Consider the following 22,599-nt stretch of genomic DNA (forward strand, 5'->3'; position numbering starts at 1 on the left):
TTCCCTCAAGGGATTTGAGGCTAGAATTTAACAAACTGCTGAGAAGGCTTAAGTCAGTAAGAGGGCTTCCCTACAGCTTCTTCCAGCTAATTCACATGTAATTAAAAGGAAAATAAATATTTCAAAAGAACATACGTTTTAATGAAGCATTTTTAAGCACTTACACCTTGTGAAATGGAGCAAATTTATACAGATCTCACAATCTCATACTCGGATTTTTAGCAAAATTATTTGTGATGCTCCCTGCCCCCCAGTCAGTTCCATCCTATGCAAAGTGTGAATTTACTTTTCAGTCAGGAGCAGTGGGACTTGAAAAGTGGCTGGTGAAACTGAAGTGCCTCAGATTTAGCGCGTACCAAGGAAATGATGATGGAGAGGTACGGATCCAGCCACGCGGGGTGAAGTGAGGGTGGAGACTTCTTACTTGCAAGAATATCCACATCCTCAGTGAGCTGCCTGCATTTCTTCCGAGCTAAAACCTGCCCCTTCTGCAGTGGCAAGATTTTGAAATTGAAAGTTAATCCAACTCTGCTCTGGGCTGGATTAACCACCATGGAGGCCTCAGATCAAAACCCAGGTGGCTGAATCCAGCTGGAGAAAGTTCTGCTGGTCTCTCCTTTTATTTCCAATTTGCACTTTTTTTTTTTTTTTTATCCTCTGTGTAGGCCTATGCCGCGGCGGATGGCTGGTGGAGAAGAATCACAATCAATTTAGTAAAGGGGAGCCATAGCTTTGCTTTGTACGTCTCTACAGAGATGTTTAGGTGCCATGGTGATGAGGACAGTATGTGAACGTATAGAACGGAGCAGATTAATAACACTACAGATATCTGTGCAGGACTGCAGCTGTCCTATGGGGATTACACTGAGGGCCAAGTGAACCTTTTCTTTCTTTAGACTTGCAAAGTAGGCAAAAATTTTAGCAGCCTGAGGGGTTTTTCTTCCTTTCAACTGTTTAAAATGGAAAAGTATCTTGAACAGAGCAGTAAACTGGACTCTGAAAACTCGCCTAGCCTGTATTTTTATTATCAAATCAATGTTGGTAAAAATTTAAAACTTGTGATTTATAGCATATTTATGCCTTGGTCGCCTTATTTTTTTTTCGGAATACTATTTGAAAAGCTTAAGTGTCATAGTGTTTAATTAGTGTTTGTTGCTTTTTTTGAGCAATTGATTATCTGGAGCAAATGAATTATGAAATGTGGAGAGAGATTCAGAAGGAGAAGCAAATAAATGCAGATAAACATTTTGTCTGTCTAGACTGCTCAGATCATCCAGTAATCTTTGCAAATATGTTAATATTCTTTTGCCTGGAGCTGCTTTCTATTGAAGCAAGGAGGTTTTGGAGATGCAGAGGAAAATTTATACAGATTTTCAGGGGGCGGTAGCGTGGGGGGGCTGCCTCAGCTGTTTGTATGTGTGGAATTTTGTGTACGTCTTGGTGTTGTCGCTTCTGTGCCTTCACTGCGGACAACCCCAAGCGCAGCACGGTTGGGAACGGGCATTTGGCAGGTTATAGACGTGCTGGTTTTCCACCGACACCTATTTAAATCCCTTTTTTTTTTTTTTTTTTTTGATCAGGCAGGGCTATAGTCACTACGCCACCTCTCATGAGCCAGTACAGCCAGTCTGGGTGTCTGATAGGTGCCGAAGTCTGAATGTAGGGGTTCGGATAGAAAGCTCCTCACGCCTTCCCCGTGCCCTCAGCTTGGCGAGGTGGCTGCACCTTCCACCCGCCAAACCTGCCCACAGTGACAAGGGTGTACGTACACACCAACCGCATGGGGTTGGTTTGGAGGTTTTATTTAGGTATTTAGGAAGAGGGCTTTAATAAGAAGAGGGCTTTCCCTCAGTGTGCACCTCCAATTCCACCAGGGCAAGGCTTGCTGTGGCAGCAAGCCCTCAAACCCGGGGGGGGATAAGAGGGCAGCGTCCCTGAGGCGCCGGGCAGCTCCTGCTCCACCGTCCCTCCTAAACTTTGCCCGTGGGCACAGGGGGAGCCCCAGGAGGCCCCCGGGGACCCCGGTCAGGGCGGTGGGACTCCGCTAGGCCTCTCCCCGGGGCTGCGGGCCCCGCCGGGGCCTCGGGGGTTAACCGGGGAGCTGCGGCGGGGAGGTGGCTCCGCCTCCCCGCTCAGCACCTGGCGCTCCACCGACACTTGCCTCAGCAGTCGATTTCGGAGGGGATTGGCGGAAAAAAAAAAAAAAAAAAAAAAAAAAAAGGCACCGAGAGAGGGGGAGAGAAATGTGACAACTGCCGGGGCTGGCGGCTGCCGCGGGGAGGCCTCCGCACCTGTGCCTGCCTCTCCGCCGCCCGGCGCAGTTGTGGGATCCGGCGAGCCCCCGCCACATCCTTCCCTCCACGACCGCCGCGGCGAGCCCCGGAGCCCAGCATGACTTCTTCGTTCAAGCTGGATTTCCTTCCGGAGATGATGGTCGACGGCCGCTTGCTGGTCTCTGACAGAATGTAAGTGGCGGCGGGGGGCTGCCGCCGCCGCCGGGAACTCCCCCCCCTCAATGCTCCGTCCCCCTCTCCGCATCCCCTCCCGAGTCCCTCGCAGTTTCTTTGCGATCCCCCCCTCCCCCCGTGGATCCCGACAGCGTTACGAGTCGCGATAGGGGCGGGCAGGTCGCGACCGACGGGCCAAGTGTTGGATGCAACGAGGAGGGGGGGGGAGAGAGGCGATCGGCGACCCCCTGCGCCCTGCCCTCCCCGGCGGAATAAAACCCTATTGACCACGTTGAGATGGGCCGGCATCAGCTGGAAGTCAGGGCAGACAGAAATCAGGGCGCTTTTTTTCTTTTTTTTTTTTAACCTCCCCCCCCCTCCCCGTCCGGTGCGGAGAGTGTTAATTAACATGAGGCCGGCTGCTTGACGTGCACTTGGACCGCTGATCAGATTTATCGGGAGGCGCCGAACGCAGGAATTTCGGAAAATAAATAAATAAATAAAAGTATTCCCCTAGCCTGCCTCTGCTCCATTAATCTCCATCTGAAAGTTTCTATTATCATTCTCCTGGGCATTGCCAATTGAGAGGGATTTTCAGGTAACCTAAGCCTGGTATGAAAAATAAAAGCTAGGGAGAGGGGGAAAGGCTCGCTGGCTGAAACATACGAAGGCTGAGCGCTGCTGCGCTGCATTTTAACAGTGCCGAGGCTGTCTTTTATTTTGTTGCTTTTGCTTCTTTCGTCGGGATGACAAATGTGGTTTGGGTTGCATGAGAATGAAGCGAGAGGCTCTGGCACTGGAGCTATTCCGGCCGAGGCAGTGCCTAAGTTGCGAGTGTAAATAAAACCCTGCGTGCAGCAGAGACCGTCACCTGCGAGCTGCACGCATCAGCTTGCGTCCTGTGTGCCCCGATCTGAGACGATTCTGACTTTTCCTTATTACCTCCCTGACTGGCAGCAAACTTTCTGCTCAGGTGGGATGCTTCCCTCAGCTCCAGCAGTGCTCTGAGCAGAGGCGTTCAGCAGCGGCCGGTTGTTCAGGCAGCTGAGGTTTAGGAAGTGTGGCAGAGAGGGAAAAGAGGCAGGGGGAGAACCCACTTAGTGTGGATGTCTTAAATTTTTTTTACAGTCCTTGGAAGACAGCGGAGTGTTTGTGTAAATGCTGCCCATTGTCTCTGTTTAGTGATCCCAAAATTTCAATGAGTTCTCTGCTGGTTTCCCCCCCTCCCATAAGATCTGCGTTTTTTATTGGCACCGGTCAATTAGGTTTAGTTGGAAAAGGTGCTGCATCTCCCCCCTTTTGCTTAAAAATAACGTAGGTTTGAATGCTAGCGTACAAAGTTGCAGCTGAATGTTCAGATCGCTTGATTTGCAGCCTTCTGTAGGGACTTGCCACAGCCAAGCTTTCCCTTGCCTTCATCTTCTCGGCTCTGATTAGACTTTTCTACCTGCTGTCCTTCCAGGCAGTCAGAAAAGATACTGCTAACAAACATCTCCAAGCTCAGAGGCATTTTTAACTGCATCTGATGATGCCCTGTTGTCACTTAGGCTTATATAACTTTATCTCCAACTTGCCCCTCGAGGGGGGAGTACCATGTCAAACTCTTGCTCCTGCATGCTGTCTCTACGCTCCTCTTCTTTGCGAGGCATCCATAATACATTTTAACACAGCTTGAAATGCAGTCAGTGTTCATCAGGCACAGGTCTTAATGTGTGTCCAAAGAAACAAAAATTGCTGTAGATATATGTCAACTTCTAAGCGGATCTCTAAATACTGGAGTGGAATAATGAAACTAGGGGGGTATTGCTTCCACATGCACATCCTTGTAGGATTTGATGCTGCTTTTTTTTTTTTGTTGTTGTTGTTTTTTTTGCGGGGGGAGGCTTTGTAATTTCTTGAAGGAAAAAAAAACTTTACCTCCTGCGTCTTCAGTGGTTGTGTTGTGATGTTCTGGAAATGCTGCTTCCTTGCATTAACAAAGCTTTGCTTTGCTGCTGATCTAAGTAACTGTGAAGATGTATGATTTCAAGGGATCATGTGTCATGCATACAAATTAATATCAAGGCTAAATTGCTATTAACCAGCAGCGCATCCATCCCTAAAAAATCTTAAAACTAAATGCTCTCAGTGGAAGCGTTCCTCACCACCTTTCTAAAACTGTGTAATTCACTATTTAAAACGTGATTTCGTCCCTCTAGCCAAGTGGCAACGTGCATTTATTTGCCGGTCCCCAGCTCTCTGGACTAATCAGTGCTGAAGAGAATGCAGTTTGATTACGCATAAGGGGTCAGGGGCACGTCCGCACCGTACCCTTTCGCTGGCCCACCCCAGACGTGCATCCAGACACCAGCAGCGTTCTGCGGTGTGAGAGTGCATCCGAGAGCATGCTCCAAGTTATGATGATGCACAAAACTTTTAACCTCGCCATCTGGTCCAGCCACTCAGTATGGTGTGGTTCAGCCTTTAGCAGAAAGGAATTTCCTATTTTAGAGTGAGGCAATTAGCAAGATGCATGTAAAAATCTCCTCTTCTGTTTTACAGTGAATATTTGCGGAACTAGATATTTTTTTTTATTTTTTTTAATGCCAGTGGCATATCAGATGTTTTAGGAAATTGGTACCATGCAGTATCACTTACGTTTCCCATTGTTTGTACATTCCAAAGTTGTTTGTAAAGGGAGTTATTTTCAATATCATCCATTCTTTGAACAAGCAACAGGGAATGAGAAATTTCAGTTTTCCTACCTATTTTGAAAGTTAACTGCTAGGCTGATAATTGTCAAAGTTAAAATACTCTCAGCTCTGGTAGACAGCTAATTGCTCTCAAATGTTGCTGCCTTCCTTGCTTTGCTGCTGCTGTCTAGATGAATATAAGTAAAACAGACCATCAGGTACTTTGAGCATGGTTATTCAGTGTAAGTAAACTATATGCTTGGTGTTACTATAACCGATGAGTAACTGATGGCAATTTTACTAATAAAAATTATTTCTGGAATGGCATTGGAAAATAGACACTCTAGGATATGAAATGTAAACTTTTGCTCTTGAGGGCAGGTGGCAAGCTGGATGCTCAATCCATCACAAATGCTTGCAAAGAGATCACTTGGTTAGTTCTCTGGTTGAAAGATCAGAAATTGCTTAATGTTATTCATAGCTTGTGTGTGTTATTTGTGTGCAAGAACCACATATGAAGAAAAGATGGAAGTGGAAGTGTATGTGTGTGTATTTGGGCAGGGTAGGAGAGGGTTAACGATTCCTAAGGACAGTTACAAAATGCGAGCTCATCATAATTTGCTTAGTAATTTTACCGAGTTACCTGTACATGCCAAGGGGATGGTTGTAAAGTGGTTGCTTTGAGGATTAAACACTCACCATAGTAACCCCCTGCATTGATTTCTGCAATACCACCAAAGGCTTTCGGTTTTGTGATGCACATTCCAGTGCCTGGGATTGTCTTTAATGTTAAGGAGAAACAGTGTTTTTTCCTACCAAGACAAACTCAAATTTTCCTTTAATAGTTCCTATATGGGCATAATGTCAATAAATTCTGTGGTACGTTTGTCAGAGGGCTTAAAGCAGTCCGCATACAACTGCTTGGGTTCTGTGGTAATTATGCATAAAAAGTCCTTGGTCTTTGAATTCCTCTCTCTTTTCTCCAAGATGAGTCAAAATCAGATATATGTGCAATATGCTGATTAAAAAGGCAGCGAAAATCAATCTTCAGTGCTCTTTGTATGCATTGTTTAATAAAGAAGGGATGTCATCATTAACGGGTCATTCTTGCACTTGAAACAAACAAACAAACCTTTCCTTTCCGCCACTAACCCTGCAAAATAGAGCCTTTACAGCATGAAGTCAAGGCAATAAAATTAACTTTTTTTTTTTTTAAACTTCACTGCAGGGAAAACTCAACATACTGTCAAAAATAATTTATCAGCTATCTGTTTCTTTGTATGTAGAATGTCAAACCCTGATTTGCTAAGTGAAAATGGGTATCTAGCTATCAGCTGTTTTCTGAGCCCATAGCCTCACCCTTGTACTGGCGTTTTATTCTAACTTTGATTTAGCAGCAGCTTTATGTTAAGTATTATGACTTGTTAGTTAACTTAACGGACAGAGATTCCTGGGGTCACTATTGAGAAAAAGCAAAGCCGAAGGAGAGGAAATTTCTCGACTGTTGACAAAGAGCTTCAGAAGGGAAAACAGATCTTCAGCTGTCAACTAAACAGTTATGATTTCAGGGGTCCTTCTCCCCATCATCTTTCCTGGTAGCTGACTAGAGTCGCACTGAGTATTTAACCCACAATAACTCTTAGCACATTAATATTTAAATATATCTTCCACTTCCTATGATGTGATCTCACAGGTTTTTTAAGCCTCCCCCACACGTATTCATCATCCAAATTAATCATCAGTTATGATTGCTTTAAAAACTTTGACAAGTCTAAATATTTCATTGGCATTTTAGGATGTTTGATATCTTATGAGCATTTGGACTATTCAAATTTCATAATTAATTCATAGATTAATATAAAAATATTTCACCCAACTAATATAGGGGAAAGGTGTACAAAATTTTTGTAGTTTTTAAAAACTCCTGGAATATAAGGAGTACATTTTGCAAGACACAGCCCTCTAGAGAAAAGTCATTGTCTTATAACTTTAGCATAAAAAAAGCCTTCCTTCTAAAGCAGGGAGGTGATTTTTTTTTCTTTTCATTTCTACAAACTGTGTTTCCTATAGTGGATTATTTCTTGTGTGTTCATATAATTGCAAAGTATATTGCATCTTCTGACATGGCTTCCCTTGATTAAAACAAACTGGTGGCAGGGCGAGGTTAACCAGAGGCTAAAGTCACAATATACAAAACGCACAGATAGAGTGAGGCTGAGCTTTCCTTAGCAAAGAGGTGGGAAAACAGGAAAAAAGCCTTCGTAGGTGCAAGAAAAATGCAAGAACTAGAATGCCTATTTGGAAAATAAAAACTAATTAGAGCAATAAATGTAATGTTCTCAAGTAATTGTGAAATAATTATTCCCCTTTAGAATCATCATACTTTAATTGCTTTCGCCCGCATTCCTGCATTCTGCATTCCTATGTAAAGGAATAGAAGCACTTGTGTTCCCTCCAGGATTTCATTTTTCATTTGCAGTAAGCTGCTGGCTTTCTCATAAAGGTTTTCAGAAATATGTTGCCTTAAACGGTGTTGTGTTCTTCCATATGGCGTTAAATATTATAGGTGAATGGCAGATGCTGAAGCGATAAATTCTCTCTTCTCGTCCAGATAAAGCACCTTGAGATTTAGTTGTGCAGTTTATCCATCCTCTGTATCACAGATTTATAATCAATTCCTCATTTTCATTGAGATTGTATTACATAAATAGGACACACTTCAGTAGTGTATTCTCTTTGCTCACAGCTTGATCCTTCAAAAATCAGCTGACAATAGTTTAAAATTATAATATTAATAAAGAGAAGATCATCTGGCCTTCAAAATGACATCTGAAAGCAGCTTCTGTTTTGTGTTAAATCTTAATTACTGTATTTAAATGAATGCCTAAATGAGCCAATTCACAAAGGAGTTGCCTACTGTACCAATAGTGCCTGTTTGGTGATTTTTTTTTTCCTTTGGATTTACACAAATTAAAAAAAAAAAAACCTTATATTGAAGAGAACAGCTCTATTTTCTCAAGTCGTATAACTCAGATGAAGAAGATTGAGTATCTCGGGTCTAGTCCCTGCTATGGGACAGCTTCTCTCGTTTGGCTCCCCTCGCCTATAAAGCGGTGCCAGTGCTTGAAGCCAAGTTCAAAGGCGATGCTTCAAAAGCCTTGGTGCAAGATGAGTGGGAGGGACCCTGGCCTCCTGAGCATTGTGTTGTGACCTCACCCGTTGTTTGCTAGAAGGGGCAGCACCTTGTCCCACCCCAGGGAAAGGGATTGTGGCTCAGGACCATCGAGAGACACACACCAGCCCTGCAGGATTCCTCACCCTGGGAGGAGGCAGTCGTCCTGTCCAGCTGTTCCCAGCTCATCCTTCTCCACGCTGCCACCTGGGATGCTCCATCTGTGAAGAGGTATGCGGGGAATTCACCTCCTTTCTTCCCCCCGTCGTGCTGCACAAGTTGAGCCACTTCGCCGGAAGAGGAACAGTGGCCTAAGTGTTTAGTTTTATTGTTTTCGTGTCCCTGTTCGTTTCTTGAATTGTTCTGCGGATCTTACTCTGGGGTTTTAAAGTTTACAGTCACAGTTGTTTCAGAATTCTTTTGTGAAAATGTATTAAATAAAAAAAATCAGATGACTTATTTTTTCCTTTTTCAGCGTAGGCTGTCACGCTAAAGCAAATACAGTTCTGGGGGGAAGGCCTAACTCTGACCATCTCCCAGCAGTGCTGGTAGTTCAGTGCAACACTAATCTACAGCTTGTGCAGTTTCTTGCCATCCAGATGTAATGGCCTGTAGATACTGGGGTGGACGTATGGGTTAGATCTACCCCTCTAGCCCATGTGTGTAGCTAGTTACCTCCCCGGCAAGAGGAGGAGTTGTTCCTGCCGAAGCAACACCATGAGCCTTTCTGTCCTGTGCTATATCAGGCTTTTATTGTGCTCTGTTACCACATCGATGTCCTTTGAAGCAGTTCCAGACTGATCGCAAGTCACAGCTGACAAGAGCTATCTTTTGTTTCATAACCCTGAAAAATAATGAAGATCCTTCATCCTCTTAATCCAGAGGCGTGATGCTGTCGCCTTGTTTGATATACACTCGCTTTTCCCATTTCTTGCTTCTCCGTGGCTTTGCACCACTGACTCGCTCAGAGATGCAAAAAATAAAATAAAAAATAAAAAATAAAATCTAAAGTCTGCAGCTTGCTTGACCCACCGCTTGTTGTGCCATTCACTGGAGACCTCGCTGACACTCGGTCCAGTGGTACTGGGTGGCCTGGTGTACGATAAGTGCACTTCATTTGCCTGAAACAGGCCCAGGTAATTGAAAGTTACTAACTTATGGCAGAGGATAACTGTATTTGAAAATCTACAAAATCAAGTAATCTATTCTGTTCTTCTCTTTAATTTTTTTTTTTTTCTGGCTCATTCAGTTGCCTGGATCTGTCAGCTTTTGTCTGCAATTCATTGTTAGTGAGAGAGACATCTGGCTATGCCCTTTATCAATAAATGCTTTTATTTTTATTTATTTTTTTAATATTTTACTACAGATGGATTGTAGAATAAGCACTAGGAGTCTGAAACGTTGTCAAACATGCTGCATGCCCGGTGGCTATGTCTTAAAGAAAAGGCTATTTGGTAACTGTTATTCATACAAAGCAATTCCAAGTTGATGGCTGCATTTTTATGTGATTTCTCCATGCTTTTTAGTAAACTTGATTGCCTCATCACATCTTTCAGGGGAAAAAATATCATTTTTTCTGCAGTTTCTGTATAAACACCCAGAAAAGCTGATAATTTCATTAACCAGTAAATGAACTTTTAATTTTTTTAAATTCAGTTTAAACTTACTCTTCCAAAATCTTGTTTGGGAACCTTTTTTTTTCATACTTTAGCTGTCTTATCCAAACTACTTTTACCTTCTGCTGTCCAAAAAAAAAAAAAAGAAGAGAAAGTTCAGGAGATTATAGTGACTATTACTTTGAGTTTTGTTGTGAAAATCCATAGTTCTTCTGGATAATTTAGTCTTTAAAACTGATTCTTGACAGTGTCCTGATTGGAGCCTATTTCAAAGATTTTTACTGCAAAACCTAAATGCCTAATTAAGGGATAGCCACAAATCTAGATGATCTCTGCAGGGGGAATAATGCAAACATCGTTCCCCTTGTCCTAAACTGACACGCATAATGCAACTTCTTCCTTCACGCAGGGCAATTTTAGGATTGCCACGTGAGCACTGGCTGTGCGTTCCCTGGCAGGTTTAGAGTTGCCAGCTCTTTCTGGAGATGTGTATTGAGTGGGAGGCAACCAGGGGGAAGAGGAAGAAATACAATTAATTTTGCAGGACATGGAAACATATATGGACAAGTGAAGCAGTTCTTAGAAAGAGAACAACGTCTCTGGACATGGAAAGCAACGTTATCTGATATTTTATTACAGACTATAGCCTGCAGTCCGTGTTCAAGCCAAACTTCCAATGGCTTTACAGGAGCTTGGCTTAAATGAGGAATGCATAATGTTCTGCTTTGCTTCGAGTGCCAGCCTGGCCAGCTCTGAACTATGAATTGTGATAGTATAAATGTGTTTGTTTTTTTGCAGTCTTTTTCCCGTTGCTCACGTCAGACTGAGCTTCAACGCAGAAACAAGAGGCAACCAACTTTTTTAGATACCATCCTACCTTGCTAGCCAAGTGAGTTGCTATCATGTTGGAAGGTAGTCAATTTTAATTCATTCGAGGGATGCTCACACCTCTCAGGTCGGGTGTGGGGGGTTTCTTTTGTTCTTGACGAGCCTTTTCCCCTTTGCCAGAGAGGAGGCTTCATATCGGTGTCTGAGGGGCTCTCAGTTTTCACTGACATACATCTCTATCATTTGGCTGCAGAAGACAGAATACAACTTTTCCTTTTAAGTTGGTTTGCTGCCTGTGGGGAAAAAAAAAAAAAAGAAAGAAAAAAAAAACCTAAATGCAGCAGCTTCGTAGCTAGGCTCAGATATAGTAGAAGGAAGCCCAACAGTGTATTACTGACTTTTAAAACAATTGTCTTTGCCTGATTTCATTACTGCTTAAGTGTAGCTTAGTATCTCACATGCTAGACCGCATTTATTTATCATCAAGACAAGGCAGGGGAGAATAAGTCCTCGGCCTTTTAATATCTTCTCCTTACCATGCTCATGTCTGTGCTGTTCCTGCAGTGTTTTACTGGAGTTGAATGAAGCTTTACATGCCTTACTCTACTATTGGAGAGCATAAAGTTGTTGGGGCAGATTCTGTGTGTTTCTGAGCTTTTCTCTGCAATGGCTGTTACAACAGACATATAGACATTGACTTGGGGTTCTTGGGTATCACAGTGACGTGAGGCAGAAGCAACTCTTCAACTCGTTCTGCAAACCCTTCCTTTGGAGCAAACATGCAGTAATTCATAGAGGACTGAGGACTGTTTTCCAGCCAGAAATCTGGCTGAGTTTGGTCTGAGCAGCGTTCAGAAACACTGACTGCTGTCTGTGTTTTCAAAGTGTTATTCCAGGCTCTTTTAGGTCAGTTCTTTTTCCCTTGTGCGTACAGTTTATTGGATTTGGGAAGAGGTCTTTTAGCATCACTGTTGCCTCTGCATCTTTGTTCAGGAACAGCAGGCTACTCGTAGTGAGAGATACACGCAGGGATTCAGAAAGGAACAATTTTCAGCTTGCAAAGATGCCCGTATTAGTACCTGGAAGCTCTGCAGGAGCTGGAGACTTTTTGGCTGTTTCTGTGCCTCTTTGCTCCCTCCGTCCTCACCTCCACATCAGGGGATACTTAGACTTTTTTCCGTCACTGGCCTTCGAAGGATTTGAAGGTCTCTCAGCATCCCCAGGCTGTTGGTTTCTATGTGAGTGGGAAAGGAAACGGAGAGGACTGCAGCTGACTGCGGTCTGTCAGGTCTCTGATTTTCCTGTCGGATTTGAAGGCATAGGTACAGAGTGAATTTGGAGCTGAGAGATGCCAGGCCCCCAGGCAGCAAATGAGGAGAGAAAGATATGTTTTTAGGCAGATTTTCATAAAAGATGCAAACAAACTCAGGGTAACTTAGCAGAGAAAATCATTATTTAAAATTAATGTTATTTTTAGAAAGTGGAGCATAATTTGTCTTAACAGGAATAGAGATTTTATTTTTAAGCCCAGCAAAGCCTCAAATCCCAGAAAATGCAAAATTGCTGCTGATAATTTTTGAATGTGAACCTGGAAGGCTTCATGGAAACTTAGAAGGAAATAAATCAACTCCCCTATCCTTCCCCAAAACTCTTTGGGCAAAAAAATCTGTAAATATTTAACAGCAAATAATCACATCGCCAAGAACCAGCAAACAAAGCCCTTTTATCCAATCCTATAATATGCTGTAAATAATGAAAAAACCTCATAGATCTAACTGAAAAACTTTTTTTTTTTTAATCAGTGAAGAAGCTTAGCATCTAGCACTTGAAAAAATCCATCAACATAGCTAAAACTCTTTTGCAGCCTCTTACCACCTCGTCATATTTTTTTCTGTCCTTGACACTTGCAATTTGCCCTGCTGATATCTGCTTAAAATGCTGGGAGCCTTCAGCATCCTCTGCTTCACGTTGCATGCCTGCACGAAGCCTTCCTTCCCCTTTTTCTGCCTTGCAAGGTAAGAACCACCATGCTCTGCTATCTCCACATAGCCACCACTGAAAGGTTGCTGTGACCAGTGGGTCACCCTGTTATCACCACCCATTAAATATTCAAACAAACACCTCTGTGCTTCTTCCCCAGCTGCTCTGGTGGAAGAAGTTCCTATAATAATCTGCAAAGCAGGTACTTTATTTTTCTTCTTCTTTGATAAGAGAGGTAGGATGAACCTATTGAACTTGGAGAACCACTTATAATTTATATCAGAACTGCTTAATAATTTTATGTTCTTAGTTTCCAGCTAGTGGCTCATGTCTTGAAACTCCCTGGAAGTATGGCCATCCTTTTTGGGTAGCGCTCCCTGACCCAACATGCTGGAATTATCAGCCCTAACTATGATTTTCCAGGTCTTCCGGGAGTATGGATATATATGATGTCAAAGCAACATTTTCATTAGACAAAGTATGTTTTCTTGCATTTTTATAGTGGGTATTTTGTTAGCAGGCTCTCACAGCACATTTTTTTTTAAAGCAGTCTCATGCAACTGTTGTCAACCAACCCCTGAATTATCATGTGTTTTTTCTCACAACCACAAGTTGCCCTACTTACTCAATGCAAATCGCTGGATCTACGTAACGTGCCTTTCTCAAGGGCATCTGTTAATTCCACATGATAAGCTGAGAGTTTCAGCCAGCAATTCGGAGCGTTGCAAGAAGACCTGGTTAAACTCAGTAGGACTTCAGTGTAATCGTGTTTTAAGGAATTCTCTGAAATTATAGCCGTGACAGACTTCTGTGTTATTAGTTGCTTCAATGGTGAGGTGTTTGTGAAACCTTTATCACTAGAGGGAATGGTATTCTATGCAATGAATGCATGCAGCTGGAAGTTAGATGATGCATCAGGAGGTTATATAGAGGCTTTAGTAGATCATGGCCCTTTCTTTAAGATCTTGACTCTGTTTGCAGTGAAACTGGTGGTAAAACTCAGCCAGCATGAGTGGAATCAGGTCAGAGAGTGTGATTCCAGAAAGACTGGTTCTTAGGCATAAATTAAGGACTGAAGCCAAGGCTTGATGGAGTCGATGGGTAGGCTCCCTTTGATTTTCAAGCGCTCTGTGTCTGTGATCCAAATGCACCATGTACGAACAAAGACAAAGAAATCATGTTGATTGGACATATTCAGTGTGACAAGAGCTTAAGTTTGATTCTCCTCCTTGCTTACGAAACGCAAGTGTATGCTTCTCCCCGGGCTTGCTGGAAGACAAACATTTTGGTAGCTGCATGCTAGGACTGCCAGTTAGTGCAAGTGCTGGCTCTTGCTGCTAAGAATCACAGCCCTTTATGAAATGGAGAGAAAGTTATGGTTGATAGTTATATAATTTCGGGTTCTCCTGATTGGCCTTGCAGTTTTTAAGGCATTCATCCCCAACACATGCTTTTTTTTTTTTTTCAATTTAAAGTTTAAAAGTCATCTCGATCTACTATGTCAATAAGTTTAATGACATTAAAAGACTTGCAGTGGAAGTGTGGGCTCTGAGCTGAGGTTCTCTGCTTGCTGACCACCCTCCGTTGTTCCTACGCTGGCTGTGGAATCCTTTGCAGCATCGAGCTCGACGTCTGCCTGCCCCCTCCTACCTCGTGCCTCTGAGATTTTGGGATACTGCGTGGGTTCTTTGTTTTGATGTGCAAATTTGCATCTTCTGTGTGTGTGTAAAGCTCTTGTTTTCTTTAGAAAGCAGGTTAATTGTCTTAGTCAAGGAGCTCAATGCGCTCTAAGGGATGAATATGTTGAAAGTAGCACCAAAGCAGCATCAAGATCGCTTATGCCTCAGGCTGATTCTGATTTATTACCGAGGCACAAGAGTACTCTGAATGTAGAAGAACAAGTCAGTGTTACTTTGGGATGCAGTTAACTTGCATGATGCAGAACTCTTCTTATCAGGATTTTTTTTTTCATATCAGATATCTATAGTTTGTCACAAAGTAATTTGCTTGATTTTTCTTTCTGAAATCCATCAAAAGAGCTGGTTGTGTTGGCTATGAAACAGTCTTCAATCCCACTTCTAACCTAAACCTGGTTAGTTTATCTCAAAGCGACTTCCCCTCTTGCAACATTGCTATCTTTTCACTTGCTATCTTTTTGATTTGATCTTGATTCAGTTTTGCAACTGCAAAATGCATGATCATTGGAACAAGGTGTACTGATATACCTCTATGTTCTTAGTTAAAGATTTAAAATTTTTTATAGACATCAGATTTTCAGAGGAACTCCAATTAATCTTTGTTCCGGTTTATGTAAATGCCCTATGCAAAGAGTAGAATGATGGAAAAAAAGTAAAAGCAGAGTGTATGTATGGGCTAGTATAAAACAATCCTTTTCATACTGAACATTAGCTTGTTGAAATGCCTCTACTCTTGGCAGAAGACAAGCTTTGTAACCTAAGAGGATGTGATTTGAGTGGAGTTTTCATGCCCCATGTGCTCATTGTGTTCTTGCCACTGATGCAAACATTATCTATAATTACATTTTCAAGAGACTGAAAATTGCAGTCTTTGTGCAACAAAAATGCAGCTGAAGAATGGAATGTATATCCTCTCCACCCTCATTATAAGGCTTATAAAAATCAAACTATATGGCCCAGTACTGTAGCCTTCAAATACAGGAAACCAGCACTGTTAGCCTGTGTTAGAGCATTTCTTCACTAAAAATTCTGACCTTTCCATGTTCAAGCTAGCGCTGTTACTTCCAGTAGCGTGCAGTTGAAACTAGTCAAATTAAAATTTGTAATTGAGATAAATATAAATAAAGTCAGAGTCTGTTAATTGCTTGTTTATAATACTGTTTTCATGGATTTGAAACGTTATTCATGGTTGGTGGTGAGGTTTATTAAATAAGTCATATCATAGGTGTTGTAACTTCCTACCACACCATGCTGTGGAACAGCTAGAGTTTTCAGGAGGAGAAAAATGGCACTGAAAAGGCAGTTTTTCATGTTTTTCTCCTGCACACACAGGATTTCTAGCGTTGCAACTTAATCTTTGCACAAGTAAACCAATGTACCTCTTCCCCATATCAAAATGTTACCATTTTGCATTTCAATAGCTGAAGAAACAGGAGTTATAACGTGGTGGAGAGGAGATAGATAGCCTTGATTTCCTGATTATGTAAAGCAGGCACTGGAAGCTTGAACAAAAACTTCTAGGACAAAATCCTGAATATGCTTTTTGGAGCAGCAATTCATAGAAGCATCATATATCAGTTGCCTGTTAATAACACCCACACATTCTTTTTCCTCTAATGAGTTTTAGTTTGAGTGGTTTTGGGTCATGTCCCCCCCCCCCCCCCCAAACTGGGCATTTGAATCCTCTCTGAAAGTGGGACTTGTCTCGGTGGAGATGACCACAGGCTGCTTTTGACTAGAAAGTCACATACAGTTATTGGCTCTGTGATTTACCGCATTGAGGAGTGCGGGTAGAGATGTTTAATGATCACATGAATGCTAATAAATAAGGGACAATCCTTAATGCCTATACATCCATGAGCAAGTAATGAGTGCATGCATGTAGATCAATGAATTTATTGCCAGTAGCACAAACAGTCTGGACTGAAATTAGTGTGTTCCCACTGCTACCCTTTGGTTCTGGCTGGTTTTTATTATCCTAAGGAAAGTGATAATTTGGATGCTCTGCATAGCCTTTTTTGGTTAGGCTTTTTAGGCTTTTTTTAAGCTATTTTAAAAATCATTTGAACAAAATAATACCAGTCTCAATACACACCTGTTTATGGCCATCTACCCTTCTGTGGAGGGGGCTCTAGGCAATTTCACATCACAGCCAGGTGACAATAAGGGCATTTAGATCCACGTGCTTTGGGCACTTGCTGCCCAAGGTGATAATTCTGCCTCCAAGTTCTGCTGCCTGATTGCAGCAAGCTCTGCCCAGGAACACCACGGTGATTGAGTGCTGGAGTTCCCAGGACAGCTTCTATTCTTAGTGGTCCAGCAAAACTTATTAAGAAAAGTAATTAGAACAAAGCTCAAGTACATTACCCTCCTTAATGCTCCTGAATTCTCAGAGCTATCTTCAACATTGGCAGAGGCTGTTTCCAGTAGAGAAATTGAAGGAACTTTCTTTGTTGAAGCTAAACCCACTTTGGTGTTGGCATCGTGACAGAGTATCTTTCTATATAATAGTATCAAGACCCGGACAGATGAAAGGGTGATGGTGTGCTAACTAGTGAAAGTAATCCACCTTTGATATTATTTTATGATGATTTTCTGTGGAGGTTCAAGGTTCTGTGTTTCTGCCCACTTGTGCATGGTGTGCTTCTGTGCCATGTCACCTCACACCTTTTTGTCAACTCTTGAGGCTCAAAAACTAGCAAGTGACTATAAAACTATGCTTCGTTTTCAAGAATCCTTTTTTTCTTCCTTTTTTTCCTTCCTCATTTGTTACCTCTGGCAGGCTAGAAAAGTATTTTCCTTCTCTGCTTGCAACACCACCCAGTGTTACGCTTGCTCAGCAAAGAGTCTCCACCATCCTACTGAAGATTACTTTCCCTGTTGGAATCCAGAAAGCAGTCTCAAAACTGTTCAGTCTTTCTTGTCTGATGAATCACAATTTTGTCTCCTCAAGTCTTCAGGAAGTCTTAGAGGGAGATTTCTTTGGTCTTTGAACTACTTCAGAAATGTGGGTGGCTGTCTTCCTGAGACAGGAACATTCAGTAGAGTTGAAGACCTTCAACAGAGAGAGAGACGTGCTGTATTGAATGGGCTACAGGAGAGCTGTTCTTGAATTTTCTTATCATATCCCATATTCATTCAGCTTGCGTGCTGATCTCCTTGCCTAGGTATCGCTCTCTCTCCTAGAGCTGATATAGGTGGACGAGATTTAACAAAGTGCCCTTTGGATTGTAGGATGCTCAGTTAGGTAGGTTTGTAGAGTTCAAACCCGGCAGGAAAATGGGTTTCTATATTTTACAGGCCCAAATGACTCACATTCACTTACTGAACAAACAGGTTTTTTCATATAAAAGGAACTACAAGCCATTTTTCCTTCCTTATGCCAATTAGTAGCAATTTTAGGTCTTCTCTTCTGCCACACTTGGATTCTTTGTCTTTGTTCTTCAGTTGCCTTAGAGAGGTCTTGCGACGCTCTCTGTACTGTTGCTCCGTAGGTCAGATAGTCGTGTCTAGTGTCAGTCCTGGCAACACGCAATCTGTAGAGTAGATTTAATCAAATAACACACATTTGTTCTTCTTTAAACACGTTTCTCATTAGGTGGAAGCTGCTGGAATACCAAGGGCAGCTTGTGTTCCTTTGGGCACTAGGAGGATGGGAGGGAAGACCTGTCACTGTGCCCCCACCAGTGCTCTGGGTTTGGTTTCCCTTCTCGGCAGCCTTTAGCCCTATGGGGGAGTGAAATACTGTTTTGGCTTGTCCCTGTACTGAATGAAATGTGTCTCATTTCTGATCTTTGCCTCTACATTTTTGATGGCACTGAAAATATCACCTTTATTAATTTTCGACGATTTTCACCAACACTTTCCCAAAGATGGAGAGGAATCATGCCCCGTAACTCCCAGGGCAGGCTGACTTTTACCCGGTACTGCAGACGTGAAGATTCCTGTTAGTTTCACAACCAACTTTTTAATATAATACATGGTGTGAATATAAATACTACAGCAGTCAGAAAAGAGTCTGCTGGTACCTGCCTTAAAGTGACTGCTTCCCCACGCTGAGGAGTTGAACTCCAATCCTCAGGCTATTTTATTCTGTAATGCTAATAGCACTAATACAGTATCATTGTGTTTGAGGCTTCAAAGATACTATACAAGCGTTTTCTTATGATTCCCTGATCTTTGCATTTATACCCAGCTGTTTGTTATTCAGTTCAGCCATCAGCATCTAAGTCTCAATGGACCATGTAATATGCAGCTGTAGCCAGATGTAATGCTTCCTATTCCTAAATGTTTCTGTTAGAAGCTAAGAGTGGCAGGCTAAAGACTACTGATAACAGTGTTGCTTGCATTAATTTAAACTCTAGAGCTACACTGATTCTGTCTGGCAAATTTATTCCATGGCCAACAAGCAGAGCAATATTTCCAATCTCCATCGTTGCTAGCAGTGTTGACATTAAATACATCGAGTATGTCTGCACTGATACAGAATGTACTTATAGTGCTAATTCAAACAGGAGAAGGATGTCCAATCTGCATAAACAAATATATTTTCAGATACAGTTCTATTTAAGAGAGATAAAGACAGAAAGGAGCCTGTTCTAAACAATGACTCCCAATAATTTAGAACAGCTCAACAAATCCTCACCCTCTTTAATTTCTCGTTTTCTCTGGATAGCTGCGAAGCCGTTGCGATGTCTTGCTCAAGCTGCAGGCAGGGCTTGCTCAGCTCAGCCTTTCTGGCGCAGGTGCTGGTGCAGAAGGGAGTCACAGTGTTCGATTTTTCTGCCGTGGTTCTCTCTGAAGCATTTGGCAAGGTGCTGCAGCGGGTGACAGGCATTGCACACAGGGTCGGGGAGCCTTGGTGAAGCCCACGTGGTTGGAGACCTCTGAGAAACTTTGGACGGGATTGTTCTTCCCAACTGCAAAACGCCCCGACTGTGGGGACTCGGCGTACATCAAAATCTTTATGGAAATGAACTTTTCTCTAGAGTTTTTCATTTTTCATCAGCAGTGAATCTTTAAAGCACATGGTTTAGGTTCTGCTGTGTCGTTTACAGGTATATGGCTTACCTCAATGTAAGAATGTAAATAAAATATGGTGTATGGTGGTGGCTCCTTGTTTCTACCCTTGCTCAGCCCCAGCGCCTACCCCAGCCCATATTTCTTTGCTGCCTACAGCTCAGCACACGCAGGTAATCCTCCTAATCCAGCAAGGCTGCTCAGGTTAAGAGCAGCGCCTTGCTTTCGGCTCGGTGTATGCCCAAGGTGTTCGTGCCGCACAGCAGCAGGCTTCAGACCCACGTGGCGGGCGTTACGTGCTCGTGTTGGGATTGCACGAAGGGTTTGGTGCAGTTGTGATGAATTGCACAGGGGAAGTGCGTGCTGGAAATCAACTCCATTAACTTGGAGCACAAACCATTGCAAAGTCAACAGTGTTTTTCTGAGTGGCCACTACCAACCATCTCTTTTGAAAACACTAATGGGCTGTTTAATTAGGTGATGAAAATTGTTTACAGTTGGTGATCCCAAGTTTTGTCATTTTAATAATGGTTAAATTCGATCTCTTCTTTGACTCTTGGCAGCTCTCTCACTGTTTCATAACGTGCTTACGTCTAATTTAATTAATTTGCGTGTATTAAAATTGAACCTCTCTCCTGCAGCAGGACTGTTTACTTTACTGCACCGTGTCATTGTTATAGGTGGAGAATACACAGTGGTGGATGTTAAACAACTATAGCATTGCAAGAGAATATTTATATTTGTGGAAGATGAATATTCAGCTCGAAAGGAAGTAACTATATGAGACTTAAAGAAAATCTTGCCAATAGCATCTGAATTTCGACTGTTCCTGTGCATCTATTGCTCCTGAGTTGTTCTAGCTTCTCTTTAGCTCCTGGCTTAATAATATCTGTCACTTTGAGAATCTGAGAACGGACAACTTGCAGAAACATCCTTATGTGCTTGGTTTGGGCTACAGCAGTTGCTGTACAGTCATGGCCAAGAGCAGAAGTTTTCTTTTCCTTTTAATTTTCTGAAGCTTATCCTTGGAGAGCGGGAACTGGAACACTTGGAGGCACTGAACTGACTTGAATGTTGACAGGCAAACCATGCCTGTGGGCTCCTTTTACTCTGCACCCTGTCTAAGGGTACTGTAAAGACCTATGAATTCCTGTCCTAACAAGCATACAGGCTAAGGAACAGCCAAAAAAAAAAAAAAGGTTGGAAAGGAAAAACTGAACTGGAAGCACATCTGAATTGTGCCTCTAGACTCACTGGTATTGGTGGAGGCCAGGAGATGGCTGGTTCCCTCTCCTCTGAGCCTGCACTCTCTCAGATGGACTCATTTTGCTTTGGTTCGTGATCACAATAGCTATTTGCCACATATTTTTTCAGATACTTTCTGCCAAGCACAGGCAGATAAACAAGCTGGCAGAGGATGCAGGAGGGAATGTCTTTTAGGGTTGGGTTTGGTTTTGTGTTGTTTTTTGTTGTTGTTGTTTTTTTTTCTCTTTCCATTTAAAACTGTGTCATACATGGGTCTTTGAGTTTAGAACGGGCAGCAGCCTTTCAGATGAGGTTCAGGTGCCACCAGAAGGGAAACAGATTGTTTTTTTGAGGAGGTGGTGATTTGTATTTTCCAAAATCACGATGTTGTTAGGTTGATACTGTGACATAAATACCTACAGTTTTTCTGAACCTCTGTGCACCTCCCATTTTTGTGCTGCAGATATAAAGGCATTGTTAATATAAGCATGCAACATGCTACATGGATAATTAAAGCATTCTTGCATGGCTTTCCCTTGCAAAGTGGTACAGAAATTAACAGCCATGTGTGACCATAGATAGATAAAGGCTGTGCTTCCCAGAGGTCAGAAACCAAGTAGGAGACCCAACCCCATTTTCAAACAGCACTTCAGGTGCACTTCAGCTTCTAAGTCCCAGTTACTTTCAGCAAGTCCTAGTTTCCTAACATGCTTTCCAAAAAAATACTCCTGCAGCTCAGCTGTGCAGGTGTACTTTATCCCTAAAAGCCCACAAAAAGGGCAAAACTTCAGCTATAATTTTAAAGCAGATGCTACTATGGCAGTTGTGTCTGAGTGACCAGCGAAGCATACGAAAACCAGAGCAGTAAGAAGGTTGTGCACAACAGGGTAGGCATTTGACGCATGACAGTACTCGTTGAGGGCGTTTTCCACTGCCATCGTGTGTACTTAGTTTTCTGAAATCCAGGTAAATAGGCAAGCTGTGGATCGTTGTATTCTTGTGTCTCTGATGTTCCTGGACGCCTGGAAAGAAAGCATTGTGATGCTGGTGTAATTTAACAGGTGGTCTACTGTATAAATAAAAACGGGTAAAGAAGAAAGCGTTTATGTTCAAAGAGTAGGATCACATAAATAATTTGAAGGAAATGTGCATTCTTCCATTTTCCGGCTGCTATATTCTTAAGAAGTTGTCTAAATATGCATAGAAAGTGCAAGCAAAATAGTTTGTTGTTTTTTGTTTTTGTTTTTTTTTAATTTCTAATTGCATTTGTAATTTTCTCCTTAGGGAGCAAACAGATGAACCAAAGTAAATAAGGTTTATTCTACAGCTTTAGCGATAATGACGCTTGACTTGAATAACGGTGGAAAGTAAAGAATGCAAAAGTTTGCAAGATTCTGTCACATATCTTTATTACGTAATCAATGAAAAATAGTTGGGAATGTGTTCAAGTAGCAATGGCACACCCTGCTAAAAAGTTACAGTTCAATGTAAAAGCAGTTTCAAGAGTACCGCTCAAACTCACCGTAGTAAGGATGCTCTTAACAACCTTTTCCCCTTTCCCTTGTGCTGTAGTTACACATTCAGAAAAGTCTCTCCTTGCTTAAAAGGTTGTATACCAAACTGCATGAGAAGGCAGTTACTTTGTAAAGTTTAGTTGTTGTGGGTTATTTTTGGCCAAAGTAGTATTAGTTTTGCTATTTTCAAAGCTAGAAAACAAAGGATTGAACGGAGACTTTGTATTTCTCTATTCCCAAACCAACATTTAAATTGAAACATAATTTTATAAACATTACATCTAAATACCGTTCTGCTTTACAGGCTGTTTTACCTCTGGGACACTGGCTTGGATCAGTATTTTTTTTCCCTTGCAACAGCTGTTCAGTGCATGAAATAAGCTAGTGGATGTGGTCCAGTTTGTAGTGG

General features: G+C 42.2%; 1 protein-coding gene across 16 annotated transcripts in view; it reads left to right on the top strand.

Moving 5' to 3' along the window:
• The window catches only part of CELF2 (CUGBP Elav-like family member 2), a 455,245-nt gene that overhangs the window by 207,494 nt on the left and 225,152 nt on the right, over positions 1-22,599 (top strand). For 2 of the 16 annotated variants that reach the window (XM_040546902.1, XM_040546918.1), the window contains exon 1: positions 2,234-2,465. The exons of 13 other annotated variants lie outside the window; for them this stretch is intronic. In XM_040546902.1, coding sequence (XP_040402836.1) covers positions 2,392-2,465 — 74 coding nt within the window. In that variant the 5' untranslated portion in view covers positions 2,234-2,391. Of the gene's footprint in view, positions 1-2,233; positions 2,466-22,599 lie in introns of those variants that run through there. One more of the 16 variants, XM_040546933.1, reaches the window with a different exon arrangement.

This window comes from Cygnus olor, chromosome 1 (genome assembly GCF_009769625.2).
Source record: "Cygnus olor isolate bCygOlo1 chromosome 1, bCygOlo1.pri.v2, whole genome shotgun sequence".
In the NCBI taxonomy this organism is placed as follows: Eukaryota; Metazoa; Chordata; class Aves; order Anseriformes; family Anatidae; genus Cygnus; species Cygnus olor.